The sequence below is a fragment of the Trifolium pratense genome, linkage group LG2 (genome assembly GCF_020283565.1).
Source record: "Trifolium pratense cultivar HEN17-A07 linkage group LG2, ARS_RC_1.1, whole genome shotgun sequence".
Taxonomy (NCBI): domain Eukaryota; kingdom Viridiplantae; phylum Streptophyta; class Magnoliopsida; order Fabales; family Fabaceae; genus Trifolium; species Trifolium pratense.
Genome location: NC_060060.1, coordinates 6,092,814 through 6,107,580, shown reverse-complemented (window position 1 = coordinate 6,107,580; position 14,767 = coordinate 6,092,814). Strand labels below are relative to the sequence as shown.

Genomic DNA, 14,767 nt, shown 5'->3' with positions numbered 1-14,767 from the left:
AAATGTTATGAATTTTTTTTTGTTGCAATGAATATATTATTTATTTTAAATTAAAAAAGCAATTTTCAGTATTAGATAGGTCACACACAATTGGTTTTTTTTTCATTTTTATAAATTAAATATGACTAATCATGAATTTTAATAACAAAGAATTCCAACAACTATATACTCATCAATATATAGTATATTTTAAGAATAATATTTCTCTTTTTCTTTTTAACCAAGATTTTTCTTGTTTTTAATTTTATCCTGTACTAAATAAAAATACGACGGTTTGAGTCATGTATGTAATGTGAAAATAAATATTATATATGACTTTAACCTTTATTATTTTATTTATTGTTATGAAACCCATATATATTACACTTATGTATGTATTATTTATCAAAAAGGATATATATATTTAAATAATCGTAAATTCTTTTGTAATGTTATATTCTTTTATATTTTCAATTAGATTTTTCTAAGTTAGAGACGAAGCAACTTTGGTATAGTTTTTTTTCATCTAATTTATAACTTGAATTATATACTAGCTTATAATTTTGCTATATCACTTATATTTAGGTACCGTTTTACCTAGCTTTTTTTTCTCTTCTTTCTTAGAAGTAAGAAGTTAGGCCAAACAACAATTTTTAAAAACTACGGTAAGAAAAAAAACTTCTATATTTTAAGAAAAATTATAATATAATTTTTCATCCAATATTTTCAATTTTTTTTGCTTAAATGTAATTTTACCCTCTATTTTGATTGAATCAAAATTCTTACCTCTATAATATTTGTCTAAGAATCGTTGTGCACTATACATCATCATAATTTCACTATAAGGTCATCTCTACCGTGTACTGGACATCATCCCCTCACTCTAATTTTTTTTTTCCTAATTTTTTTTTACAAGACTAACATCTCCACTAAACTAAAATACTACTCCCTCCATTTTTTTTAGTGTATCTTAACGCCAGATTTTGCATTTTTATTTAACTGTCTTTTTAATATTTTAAAGATATGATTTGTCAATGATATCAATTGTCAATTTTTTTTCAATAAAACTAATTACTGCTGTATATTTAAAAAAACAGAGAGAATAACTTGTGGGGAACGTTAACATGTGCCCTTAAGATACATGTTAAGGAAGTAAAAATAAAAATTATTAAATGTTAATTTGTGCATTTTAACCTTTAAAACATTAAATTTCTTATATCATTAAATGTTGAGTTTCTATATTAGGGTATCTTAACATATGCCGCACATGTTAACAAGACCCTAACTTGTTTTATGCAATAATAATAATAATAATAATAACTTGTTGAAAAAGTGATTATTTTTCGGGTTTCAAATCGGAGCTCCGAATAGAATAACCATTTCGTGTTCGGAACCCTACCAAAACCCTGAACCTTCTTTTTCACCTTAAACCATTCTTCTTCTTCTTCTTCTTCTTCTTCTTCTTCAACCAACCTTAACTTCTTCAATGGCGAAAACTTACGCCGCCGGTTTATTATCGGCCATAACCGCCGCCGCCACCGCAACCGCTGCCACATCTCGTTTACCACAAACAACTTTCTCCGATGGCGCCATTCCTTCATCTTCAAAAACCGAATCATCTTCGAAAGTTCAAAATGATAATCCAAGGACTACATCTGCTGGATTTGATCCTGTACCTCTTGAAAAAGGTGGTGAAGCTCTTAAACAAATTGCTGCTTCATCATACCCTAAACAGGTTCATCTCGTTTCTAATTTGTATTATATATATTGAATTTGATTATGATTATGATTTTGGTTCATGTTTAGGTTTTTTATTTGTTTGATTTTTTTTTTTTTTTGTAGATATTTGAAATTTTGAAGAAACAAGAGGAGACTAAACAAGCTGAATTCAAAAATAAGATTGCTGAGTATCAACAAATGAAAGCACAATTAGAGACTGTAAGTTTTGTTTATGTATTTGTTTGTTTGTGCGTAAAATTGCATGTTGTTAGTTTCATAAGTAGAATTCATATGGTAAAAGATTGCATAGCATAGGTATTTGATATTATGGGTTCGAGTAAAATCGCATTTACTAGCGAGAGTGACTTTCGCTGCTAGGCTCTATTTATGGCCTATTTGGATAAACAACTTATCTGCAGCTTATAGCACAAGCGCTTGTCATGATAAGCGTTTATGTAGAAGCTTACATAAGCGTTTATCTGCAGCTTATGGCCTATTTTTATTGTTCATAAGCTATATCGGTGAAATTATGCAAATAAGTTGAAAAAAAGCTTATAAAAATTGTCATAAGTTGTTTTCAGAAGTTCTTCCAAACAGTCTCACAAAACTTATGTCAATAGATAAATTCAAATAAGTCAATCCAAAGAAGCCCTTAGTGTTCGAGAATGTTCATTTTTAATCAAGTTTTATTCTTAACAATAATTAAGTTTGTTTTATAGAAGATAGAATTTGAGAGACAACTTATGTAGCACAAGTATTGCAGCTTGTAGATTTGTCTGGGTGTCCAACATATGTATTGGATACTCAAACCCTTGTACATGACTGTTGGAAAATGATGGGGCTACGTTGCATACTGCACTTCATTCCTGTGTTGGAAAATGTAAATATCTTTTGTATTTTTGGCTCAGCATGTTGAAGACAGGGCTAAAATTGATTTGATAATTTTTCTTTGTTCAGAAACTCATCATCTTGTTAAAGGGGAAATATTGTCTCTCGGTACTTCTACAGGAGACTCATTATCACGGGGGATGTAATAATACTTAACAAGTTATTTTTTGATGATAATGAATATATAAATTGTGATTTTCAATTTAAGTTTAACCAAATGATGTTGCTCATTTAATTTTATCCAATTACATATCATAATATATTTGTATTGCATGTCCTATATTTGGACATTACTGCGGGGTCTGTGCTATGTCTAGTGTCTGTTTATGTGTATGTGCTTCATAGGAGATGAAGTTGTCTACTTGTATTAACTAAATCAGTAGCAGAATTACAATTATTTGGATAACAAACATTTAGAATTACTTTTGTCAAAAAAAAAAAAAAAACATTTAGAATTACTCTCTAGCTCGCTAACTGCTAACAGCTACTAGTAGTAACAGGAGACAAACTCTAAAATGAAGACACTAGAACATTGTAAGTTTTCTCGATTTAATAAATCATATCTGTTGCCATGTAACTATGTAAGTTATAGCTTCTTGATGAGATGAGTTCAGTTTTTGCAAGTATGGCCTTAAACAATCAAGTATATGTGTGAAAATTAAACCCTGTTCCTGTTCTGTGTATGTTGTGTTTTGTTTATCCAGCTTATCAATTGGTTTGCCTGGCAGGAAAAACAAAAGATTACATACGAAGAAGAAAAAAAGCTGGCCCAGAGTCAGGCACAAATAAAATCCCAGATGGCTAAATATGAGGATGAGTTGGCAAGGAAGAGGATGCAGGTATTACATTAAACCTTTTGACTTGGGATTTTTGTTTTTTCATTTTTATGAGTCTTTTCTCATTCTTGCATTATTATTGTCAGGCAGAAAATGAGTACCATAGAATAAGGAACCAAGAGCTTGTAAAATTGCAAGAAGAATCAGAAATCAGACTGGAGCAAGCTCGACGTGCAACAGAAGAAAGAATTCAAGCACAACGAAGGCAAACTGAAAAGGAGAAGGCTGAGATTCAACGCGAAACAATCAGAATAAGTGAAATGGCGGCAGCAGAAGCGAGAGCGCACGAAGCAAGGCAATCCGAAGAGGTTAACAGACGATTACTACTTGAGCGTGGTGATGCAGAGCGAGAAAAATGGATTTCTATTATACATGCTACCTTCGAACATATTGGAGGTACATTTTTTATCAGATGTTATGTAATATGCAATTAATATTTCTGGACTTGAATGCCGGGACTAAATCATTTTTTATATATGCTTTTGCTTTTAAAATGAAGTTTCACCTGGATTTTTGTGGTAATGGTATTTTATCAATTTTACTTTCATCTTCTTGTTTAATAGTCAAGTATGTTGGCTGTATTATTTTTTACTGTTGTCCTCGTCATTTATTGCCACACCAATCCCAAAATTTGAAAACTTGACCTATCATTTGCAGGGGGATTTAGAGCCATTCTAACAGATCAAAATAAGTTGGTCGTAGCAGTTGGTGGAGTGACCGCTCTGGCAGCAGGGGTCTACACAACAAGGTATAAATTATCCAGAAAGTTTGGAATGAGCTACTAAAAATGAGGCAGGAAGGCAAAAAAGTATTTGGATGTTATTTTTTTGCTTGGCCTAGCCCATTTTTAGAGAATGTACAACTATAAGTTTTTTACCTTTATTTATTAGACATTTCTTATCTTTTAGTGAAATTGTACCTTGTTATTTGCATGCAATGCATAATTTACATTGGATTTAATGTAGGGAAGGTGCACGGGTTATTTGGGGATATGTTGATAGAATATTGGGACAACCATCATTGATCCGAGAGTCCTCCAGAGGGAAATACCCCTGGTCTGGCATGTTTTCTCGAGCAAACAATGGAAAGGGTTTTGGCGATGTAATTTTGCATCCTTCTCTTAATAAAAGAATTGCGCAGCTGGCCTCTGCAACTGCAAACACAAAAGAAAATCAGGCACCGTTCAGAAACGTGCTTTTTTATGGTCCTCCAGGAACAGGAAAGACAATGGTTGCCAGAGAATTGGCTCATAAATCAGTATGATTTTGTATCTATTGATCTTGTTCTGATTTAACGGTTTTGGTTCTTGTGTTGTGTTAAATAAGTAGGCAATTGGTTGTGTGCAATGTTAAAAAAATTGGTTTCAACTATTTCACATAGAAGTTTATATTTTATGTTATGCATATCAAGTGGAACCCATCAACATATTAGTAAAAGTGTATCCTCATTTTTCAGATTTTTCCTATTTTCCTTTTAATATTGTAGTTACTAGCTACAAGTGGATATTCTGTATCATGCTTCATTGCTTCTGGTTATTGCTGTTTTGTGAATTACTAAAGTATATTCTGAACATTTGACCTTATGTGCTCATAATTTTTATTTTTATGAATTAATTTTTAGAGAAATAGTTATTTTGCCTGATTTTTTGTTTTCAATTTAATTCAGGGATTGGATTACGCATTGATGACTGGAGGAGATGTTGCCCCACTGGGATCGCAGGCTGTAACAAAGATACACCAGTTGTTTGATTGGGCCAAGAAGTCCAATAGGGGTTTACTACTTTTCATTGATGAAGCTGATGCATTTCTATGCGAGTAAGCAATGCTTCTTCCATTCCATATTTTTTTTATATTAGATGCCAGCAACGCATGACTTGGGAGCATTTTCATTAATGAATTTAACATTTTGAGAATTGTCTGAGTGAATTGGATGAATTTTGCAGGAGAAACAAAACCTATATGAGTGAAGCACAAAGAAGTGCACTAAATGCCCTTCTCTTCCGTACGGGTGATCAATCTAAAGACATAGTCCTTGCCCTTGCAACCAACCGTCCTGGTGACCTTGATTCAGCTGTGGCAGACCGTATTGACGAGGTCCTAGAATTTCCTTTGCCCGGAGAAGAGGAGCGATTTAAACTTCTTAAGCTCTACCTAGACAAGTACATAGCTCAAGCTGGATCAAGAAAATCTGGTTTTTCACTATTCAAAGCAAACCCACAAAAGATAGAGATTAAAGGAGTGACCGATGATATCATAAAGGAAGCCGCAGCTAAAACCAATGGATTTTCCGGAAGGGAAATAGCAAAACTGATGGCAAGTGTCCAAGCTGCGGTGTATGGAAGCGATAATTGTGTCCTTGATGCAAGCTTGTTCCGTGAAGTGGTAGATTATAAAGTTGCCGAGCATCAACAGAGAATAAAATTGGCAGCTTCTGACAAACCCAATTAGTGCATAGAGAGAGGGATTCTGTCATCAATCTTCTAATGTAGTGCTGATCTATTATTTATGAGCGTGCTTTTATTCATTATTTGTTCCTAATTGATGGGAAGATTTTAGAATTAAATCATAGTGAAATCTTATTTAAGGCATCAATCACTATTCAATTTTGATTCATCACTATATGTAACACCTGATCCAGGTTTTGGTAGCTATCAAGTTTAACATTCTTTTTCTCCCTTGACCACTGGTCATGATGATTCATGAACCAAGGTGATTAAGGAGTTTCTATATTTTGGTGTAAGCTTTTATACCAGTCACAATAATAAATACTACCTCTATCCCTAATTATAAGACATGTTTGATAAAAATGTACTATTCATTTACCTTGTTTTGACCGTATTTTTCTAATAATATATAAATATAAATATTAGCATATAAGATCTTATTCAATTTGTTTTGATGAGTATTTTCAAAATATTAAATTTTTATAATTTTTAGTAATAGACAATTAAAGATATTAAAGATCAAAATTGTGCATTGGTGTACGTGCAGTGGTTAAACAAAGTCTTATAATTAGGGAAATTAGGGACAGAGGTAGTATGATTTTATGATTTTCTATGTTTCATTAGTGCTATTGTTATTGAGTGTGCAAGCTCTTGAATAAAGGATGAAGATATATTCAGTTAATTGGAGCATAATCAATTACTGTTGTTTAATTATGTCTTCATTAAAAACTACAAAGTTTGACTCTGTGAAAAAACATTATTTAAAGATTATATTGGCTTTCGTGTGATTTAAAAAATGGATCATGTTAACATGTGCCATAAGGACACATGATAAGTTATCCAAATATAGAAAATTAGAATTTAATAAGATAGAAAATTTAATGTTTAAAACATTAAATACACAAGTTCCAAGATAATATTTCCATATTTATTTTTTTAACATGTGTCTTTAGGGAACACGTTAACATTTTCCTTAAAAAATTTAGACAAATATTAGTCATTGTTAAGCAATGATATTAGACAATAATTGACTAAATAACCAATGATTATATTGGCTTCCACATTTTATATTTCTGATTTTTGAAGGCGAACACGTGTATTCTGTGTCTCTTTCCAAGTTGCATACTTTGGATCCATATATTTTAGAAATAAACCTCAATTTAGTTCTAAATTATCATCGTCTCCTAATTTTAGAAGAATTGAAGGACTACTTGATCGATTAATAGAGTATGGACTAATATTTCTACGGTTAGATTGATGGTTTATTCTTTTGTAATTGAGTTGATAGCAATGCTCACCTAAAACACCAAATATGAAATTAACTGAGAAAACAATAATCACCCATGTAGGATCTTGCCTGCACCAAATATTTTGGCATGCCAAAATTTTAATTAATGCAAAGACAAATCATATTATCAATACTATTAGTCCATTACATACACAATTGTATTGCAAGCAATACAGAGTACAAATCACACAAGCAAATGTCTTTATACATTCAAAGAAATCAACAACTGCTGAAACATACAGATAAAGGAACAAGGGCAAGAAAGCTCAAAAAGTTTGAGACCATGCTCATGTTCCTACACTAAACAACTTCACATACTAATCTTACTTATATTCAATATTTTCTTTTTAATTTTTTAAACTCCACCAACACATGTAATTTATCTCCAATGTCAAACTACTAGTCATCAACAGGGTCCCTTGGAGTTTCATCTGCATTGCGTTTGATAGTCATGACAGGGCATTCAGCGTGCTTCCAGCAAAATTCACTAACAGTGCCAACAAAAACCCTGCAGAACATCACAACTCAAACCGGTTATCGACCGTAAGTTACTCGTCGAACCAATGAATCACTAATATATATTCAAAACTAAGAATTTCATACCATACTTCAATAGACATTCACAAGTTTATTTATAACATAATATCCTCCTCGTGGCTTTAATATAAGTTAACATTTCATTTATAACAATTAGAGCTATGTTCATTACATCCTTGGTAACATATTTCAGAATAGATTGAATTCTAGGAGGCTAGGAGCTATGATGCACTCTTGAAATTTCATAAAAAATCAGACAATTCATAATGGGAAAAAGAAACCGTGCACTTACTTTTGGAAAGGTCCAAGACCTCTGCATCCCACAACTAGTAAATCTGGACGGATCCGTTTCACCTCATTAAGTATCACATCTTTGGGATCACCCTCCTTTATCCATGCTTGACAGGGGACCTACAAGTGTATAAACATTAGCTTGCGAGGAGGCACAGTTTGGATTAGCTTCTAATTTACGATAGCTTAATTAAAAATTCTATGATTTTTCACCTCATTTATGAAGTATTTAGAATCCCTACAGTCATGTGGTGAAGCGGTCATAAATCTCGACCACCAGGTAAGATCAAACGGCTCATATTCCTCGGCGGTCGAGAATACGAGCTGTCCAATCTTCATCCAACGGATGAGTTTCCTGGACTATGTTTCTCTTGACAGTAAAGAATCTAAGATCTTTCAAGAAGTTAAACAAGAGCTTCTCAAGAAATTAAGATACAAATGCCAATGTCAACTTGTATAAGAAATTATTGTTTAAAAACCTCAGTTATTACAAGATTATTTAAATATTTCTTTTACCATAAGTGCTTATGGAGAAGTTTATCTACACAGAATCCCAGATCATATTTCTTTTAACATTATACAAGTAGAGAAAAAAAAGTATTACCCCAATTTCATTACACCTATTGACAAAGTATTCCAGCAGATGAGTCCCTCTAACTCTTTCTTTCTGTTTCATGTTCTTAAAGTCTTCATTCGACGCATAGATACTATCCATGTCTTCATAACCTACAAGAAATGAAACACATGTACAGCCATTAGATTGTAGTTCCCTTTATTTTACTTTGTAAAAAGTAAATAATCACCTCATTGGATTAGATTCAAGTTCAAAGTAAAGGGTTAACAGATCAAAAAACAGGAAGGAAAATGCAAAAAACTAGGCAATAATGCATTAAAGAAAAAGTTACTGAACTCAAGCAAGAAATGTGGTTACATCATTAACATATAAATTATAACATGTTTTCATAGGTTATCCTAGTGATCATAAGCTATTTCTATAATTCTCCCAAACACTCACACAGGTATTCTTGTCAATAGATAATCACCAATAAGTTGTTCTTCACCAATGTTTGTTTATAATCTTTTTAAAGAGGTTTACTGAAATAAACATAAAATAGTTTGAAGACAAATCATAAGTTGTTTTCAAACACAAATATAATTTGAAATAAACTCTAAATCAGTTCTTCCACAAACACTTCTTAAGTAACAAAACCAAACACTGTTTGCATAAATAATTAATTAAGAGCTTATACCATAACTTCACTTATCATATACTTATTTATGTATAATTGTTTTTATAACAAAAGATAAAATAAAATTGAACAGTTTCCATATAAGCTATAAACAATTTTCATAAGCTATTCTTGAGAGCTCATGAAAATAATCCGAAAACAACTTATGGACATGTCAGTCTGTTTCCATAAACTATCCCAAACAGTCTTATAAGTGTTGACAATATATAAACTCAAATAAGTCAATCCAGACACTTACTAGGGGATCACAAATCATATATCGAAATATAGAATGCTCTTTCATCACAGTTATAAGTTGTTTTCATAAACTGTCTTGATTCTTGAAGAGCTTATAAAAATAAGTCAAAAACTGTCTCAAAAGTTTATAAAACTCATAAGTTATTTTCTTAAGCTCTCACAATCAGTCTCAAAAGTGCTTATATCCTATGAAGCACAAACACTTCTCGGATTAGGCATGACTCGGTATCGGACACGCGTCGATGTCGGACACCGACACTTATAATTACATTGAATTGTGTCATTTTCTCAAATTATTATCAGTGTCCGGTGTCCGTGTGTCCGTGTCTCTGTCGTGGTTCATAGCTTATATCAATATAAAACCTCACATAAACAACTAATCCAAACATACCCTAAGATAACAACTCAAAACACTACTACAATCTCATCAAACTCAATCTACACACTATGTATAATCACCAAAACTTTTGCACACTATGTATAATCAACAGAAATTTTTCAAAAAAATTGCATATATAATTTTTCAAGAATTCATAAAACAACATCAAAATTAGTTCAAAATACAAGAAATTAAACAAAAAGGAAATCAAAAAATAAAAAAGAGGAACGAAACGAACCATCTTCATCGGGAACTTGAACATGAAGAAAAAGAAGATTGAAAGCAGAAACATTGTTACGAATGATTTTGTTAATCGTCCATTCGAAAGCACCTTTGCTACTGATTGAAGGATTTGGATAACCCTTCAAGCTTGACTCGTTCACTCCAATCATTATCCGAGTCACTTCTTCTGCCATTTCTTTGATTTTTCACTGAGTCAACTCGTTCTCTTTTTCTTCTCTTTTCTCAACGATTTCAATTTCTTTGAGTTGTGTTGTGTGTGTATGTTTTAATTTGGCCAATTCATTTGCGTATTTTTATAATAATAGACTAAATCTAAATTTTATCCATTAGCGTAAATAAATAGACTAATTAATTAGTCTAATTTTTTATGAATATTTTTTTAAAAAAATTTATCCATAAATAAAATGATAAACATAAAAGTTAAATGTCCCGTAGACATTGCATTTTATATGCAGATGGCTGGTCACCAAACTATATTTTTATCTCCATAAATATCTTAAATTTTATTGTTTTAATCTCTATAAAGATTTTAGAAAGTTTTTGTCCTACAATTTTTTTGAAATTTCTAGTCACTAAACTATATTTTTATCTCCATAAATATCTTAAATTTTATTGTTTTAATCTCTATAAAGATTTTAGAAAGTTTTTGTCCTACAATTTTTTTTTGTCTAGTAGTTCAGTGGTTAGACTCACACATTTCAATGTGGAGAAATATGGAATTCATGTTTCGAACCCCGAACACTCGAATAATATATTTGGTAGCTCCCATTTAGGTCACATTTATGAGAATGTACTTCAAATATTTTATATCAACAATTTTAGTCTTTGTTTTTCAGTCAACTCGTGTATATTAATCGAAATTTTAAATATTTTTATGCAAGAAAAGTTCTCATTTTCTAACACACAAACAATTTTTTTAATACGCATGATAATTAGAGACAATCGGTTTGATTGTAATGTTATTATCAATTTTTTTTTGTTGATAGATGAAATGACAAAATCATTGAAAATTCACAAACACAAAGTGGAGTGACCGGGGTTCGAATCCCGATCCAAACATTCGACATTTCTGTTATTTGAGCTAGGATTAATAAACAATATTATTATCAATTTTTTTTTTGGTACAAAAGAGGGCGGAAGCCCAAAATGTTATTATCAATTTAATCTCTAACATTTACTATTTTATTGCTCCGTTTGATCATAAAATAAGAGACAATTAAATTAACAAAAATTAAATTAAATACTTCAATTTTCGTTAACTCAAGTTTATTTTTTATTGTGTAGCAACTCTTGACCAAGAATCAAAGCAGATTTTTCTAAACAATTTATTTTAAGTATCATTTGAACTTAATCTCGCAATTAACAAAGAAGTTTCAAAAATTGAATTTCTAATCTCAACGGTTTGTTAAAGTGTTACGGGACCGCGACCAATAAATGAGATGTCGTTTTGTACTAAAACGGCGGGAGACGTCTTCTTCTATGCCACGGAAAATTCTAAAAGGCAATTGTTTAACCATTTTTTCTAATCACACCCTAAAAAATTTTGGTTGCATCCCAAATTGATGAAATACCCTTAAGATAAATTAAATTTTGGGTTTCAAAAGGGGTCGGTGTGAATTCATTTCACTTTATTCTATGTAAACTCAATTTGTGTACTGCATGTAAATCAAATTAACGTGAATTTAAACCGAGTGTATGTGTGAACTAAGTTTACAGAATGTCGTGTAAATTGAATTCACCTAATCCTTTTAACCTGAGTGTAAGTGTGAACTAAGTTTACCGAAGGTTATATGCTTTTCACCAAACAAAATCCCTGAAAATCCTTGCCTTCACAAATTGGCCTTTTATTGGTATGTTACCACAAATCCTTTGGAGCATAATCAAGAGGTGGCACAGTTGAGTATGATAAATTTTGTTACTTTGGATGACATTATTTGTCTTTAAATTAGACATCTACCTTAAAAGCAGCAGCATATGCTGCCTGTAAATTAGACATGCCTTCAAAGGGCAACTTGTTATGGATGAGCTCCCTCCCACAACAAAATTGCAAAGATGTAGGCATCCACTTTATGGTTGTAATGCTTCTTCTCACCTTGTCTTAGGGTAACAGTGCTGTAAAGCTGCCACGAAACAGAAAAGTAACGACAATTACCGAACATGGAAACCAAGCCGGAAAATTCATCAACATTCAAAGTTTTCAGAAATCAGGAAGTACTTCTGGAGCCATCCATCGATATGTTCCTGTTTCGGCAGTTATCATTTCTGTTAATGACTCCTCTCTGGCTAGACTGAAATCAGCAAGTTTAACTGTCCTATGATCTCTGGTCAAGATCAAGTTATCTAGGAAAGAAACAAGTTATCAGGATTAAAGGTTGCTCCACTATTTGATAAGAGAGCGATACTTCTTTACTTATGATAAGCGCTCAATTAAATTGTTTATCCGAACATGAAATATACGGCCTTACAAGGGATAGTAATGATAGTTTGATCATATTAGAAGACTAAACGACAGACAATTTACATTATATAAACTCCTTAACTATAGATTATTTGTGCATAATGGCTCATGGTAAATCTTATTAACAATAACAAAGTAATTTTTAAAACTATTTTTCCATTTGGACAGAGATCATAGTATATACTACATAGTGGCCAACAAAGAAACATGCAATCAAGTAGTATATACTATTTTTCCATTTTATATAACTTGAAACGTACTAAGGAACATGCAACAAATGCAGGATGAGAAATTCAACAAATCTATAGCTAAGTGGCAATCTTTTCTATTAATGTGCAATCAGCTTGTATACCAGGTTTAAGGTCACCGCGAATGATCCCGTGTGAGTGTAAACAAAGCATTCCATATTTGTGCAATATTCTGATTTTTATATCTGCAATCAGAAAATCCAACAAATAACTCAATAAGTCAGCAAACAATCCTTAACCACAGATGATCATGCGCATTTATCCAAACAGATTAAGCCATTGATTGGATAAGCAACTTCATTAAGCAATTATTGTACAAGTGCTTATGTATAAGCTATTTCTATAACACAAAATAAAATAAAGTCAAAATGTTTTCATATAAACTATAAGTTAAATTCATGAGTTATCCTAAAGAGCTTATCATAAGTCGTTTCCATAAGCTCTCCCGAACAGTCTCACAAATGATTATGTCACTAGATAAGCTCAAATAAGTCAATCCAAAGATGCTGTAAGTACAAACTATGATTGTGAAATTGGATATAAATCTAGATGAAAGCCGAAACAATTAAGACAAACTTGAAAATCACAACAAACTTTGCACTAAAACTTTACTTTCCTCAAATAACAAATCCATATGATTAAAAAACTCAAAATCCAAAACTGATTCAAAAAATAGAAAAATTCAGCACAAGTTTGACTTACTTTCCTTCATAGACTTTAGCATGAGCACCTTCTCCAATTTTAGGACCAACAAATAATTGTTTATAAGCCACTTAGCATCTAAATTAAACTCTTCAAGAGAATGAACCTCATTACCAGATCCCATTTTCAAATTTCTCTCTCAAACACCTATCAAGCAACTATCATCAAATCAACACTAGTACTCCTCAGTCACCAAAAACAAGGCCTGGTCTTGCATGCTGTGTAGCTGTGGTGAGTAGATTCATGGAAAAGCCAAAACTATCACATCTAGCAGCTACTATATTGGATTATGAATATTCATGTGAAATAGGGAAGTTAGTTGATGACTTGGTATGCAAGTTAGTCACTATATATTCATGTATCGTTGACCATTGTTATTAATGTGATGGTGAATATTTCCCTTTTAATCTATCTCTCTCATATTATCATCTTCTTCCATTATACACGTGCGTGTGTTAGTGTGCTTGTCCCGCGCTTAAGCTGTGCCTATTTTTCGTGTCACCTGTGCTAGTGGCAGTGCATAGGCGCAATCTGCGCCTATCAAGCTTGTGCTTGTCTTGCAATTAGCTTATTTTGTTATGCTAACAGCAGAGACTATGTTTTGCTAACAACATTCTCTTTTCAACACTCTTTCTTCTAACATTACCTCTCTAATGATGAGAATATTCTTTTATAATAAGCTTTGAATGTTTGTTTGAAAATTGATCAACAACAGAGGTCATTGGAAAATTAGTTGAACGTTGCAAATTAGAGATTGGACAAAGTAATTAAAAGCACACTCATAGCATTTAATTAATATAAGAAGTAACTACAAATTATTACAGATCAGACAAAACTAAACTCATAGAAATTATAACTAATTAAGGATTAAACTGTATCCATCCATCCATGGTGTTGAAGATAAGATCGACTTGAACGTTCTATGAGAAAGAACAACAAAATCATGGACGACGACAAAAGCTGAGCACAAGGACAGTGATGATTGCAAGAATCCATGATATGCAAGTGATTGTTGCAGCAATGGTGGAGTATTGGGCCTAACTCATCCTTACAAAACCGGCTTGTAAGGTGAGGATTGCCTCTAGTATATAAACACTTAGTCAGGCCATATCTCAACCGATGTGGGACTCTTAACACACCCCCTCACGCCCAGCACTATTGGGCTTGGTGCGTGGATATAAACGGTAGGTGGCCCGATAGCGGACCGATGTGGGACTCTTAACACACCCCCTCACGCCCAGCACTATTGGGCTTGGTGCGTGGATATAA

The 14,767-nt window shown here is 32.2% G+C and overlaps 2 protein-coding genes and 1 pseudogene across 2 annotated transcripts; 1 reads left to right on the top strand and 2 right to left on the bottom strand.

Annotated features, from left to right (window-relative positions):
• The first annotated feature begins 1,307 nt into the window (after positions 1-1,307).
• Positions 1,308-6,013, top strand: LOC123906601 (ATPase family AAA domain-containing protein 3C-like). Its single transcript, XM_045956543.1, has 8 exons — positions 1,308-1,714; positions 1,822-1,917; positions 3,315-3,425; positions 3,509-3,818; positions 4,080-4,170; positions 4,388-4,679; positions 5,088-5,236; positions 5,365-6,013. Exons 1-8 carry the CDS (start codon positions 1,466-1,468, stop codon positions 5,867-5,869), a joined length of 1,803 nt encoding a protein of 600 aa, XP_045812499.1. The 5' UTR covers positions 1,308-1,465; the 3' UTR covers positions 5,870-6,013.
• Positions 6,014-7,211: 1,198 nt separating this feature from the next.
• Positions 7,212-10,393, bottom strand: LOC123906600 (universal stress protein A-like protein). The gene is made up of 4 exons (XM_045956542.1): positions 10,086-10,393; positions 8,586-8,707; positions 7,983-8,101; positions 7,212-7,661 (listed from the first exon to the last, which is right to left on the bottom strand). Exons 1-4 carry the CDS (start codon positions 10,261-10,263, stop codon positions 7,553-7,555), a joined length of 528 nt encoding a protein of 175 aa, XP_045812498.1. The 5' UTR covers positions 10,264-10,393; the 3' UTR covers positions 7,212-7,552.
• Positions 10,394-12,010: 1,617 nt separating this feature from the next.
• On the bottom strand, positions 12,011-12,949 carry LOC123906599 (annotated as a pseudogene).
• Between the last annotated feature and the right edge of the window lie 1,818 nt (positions 12,950-14,767).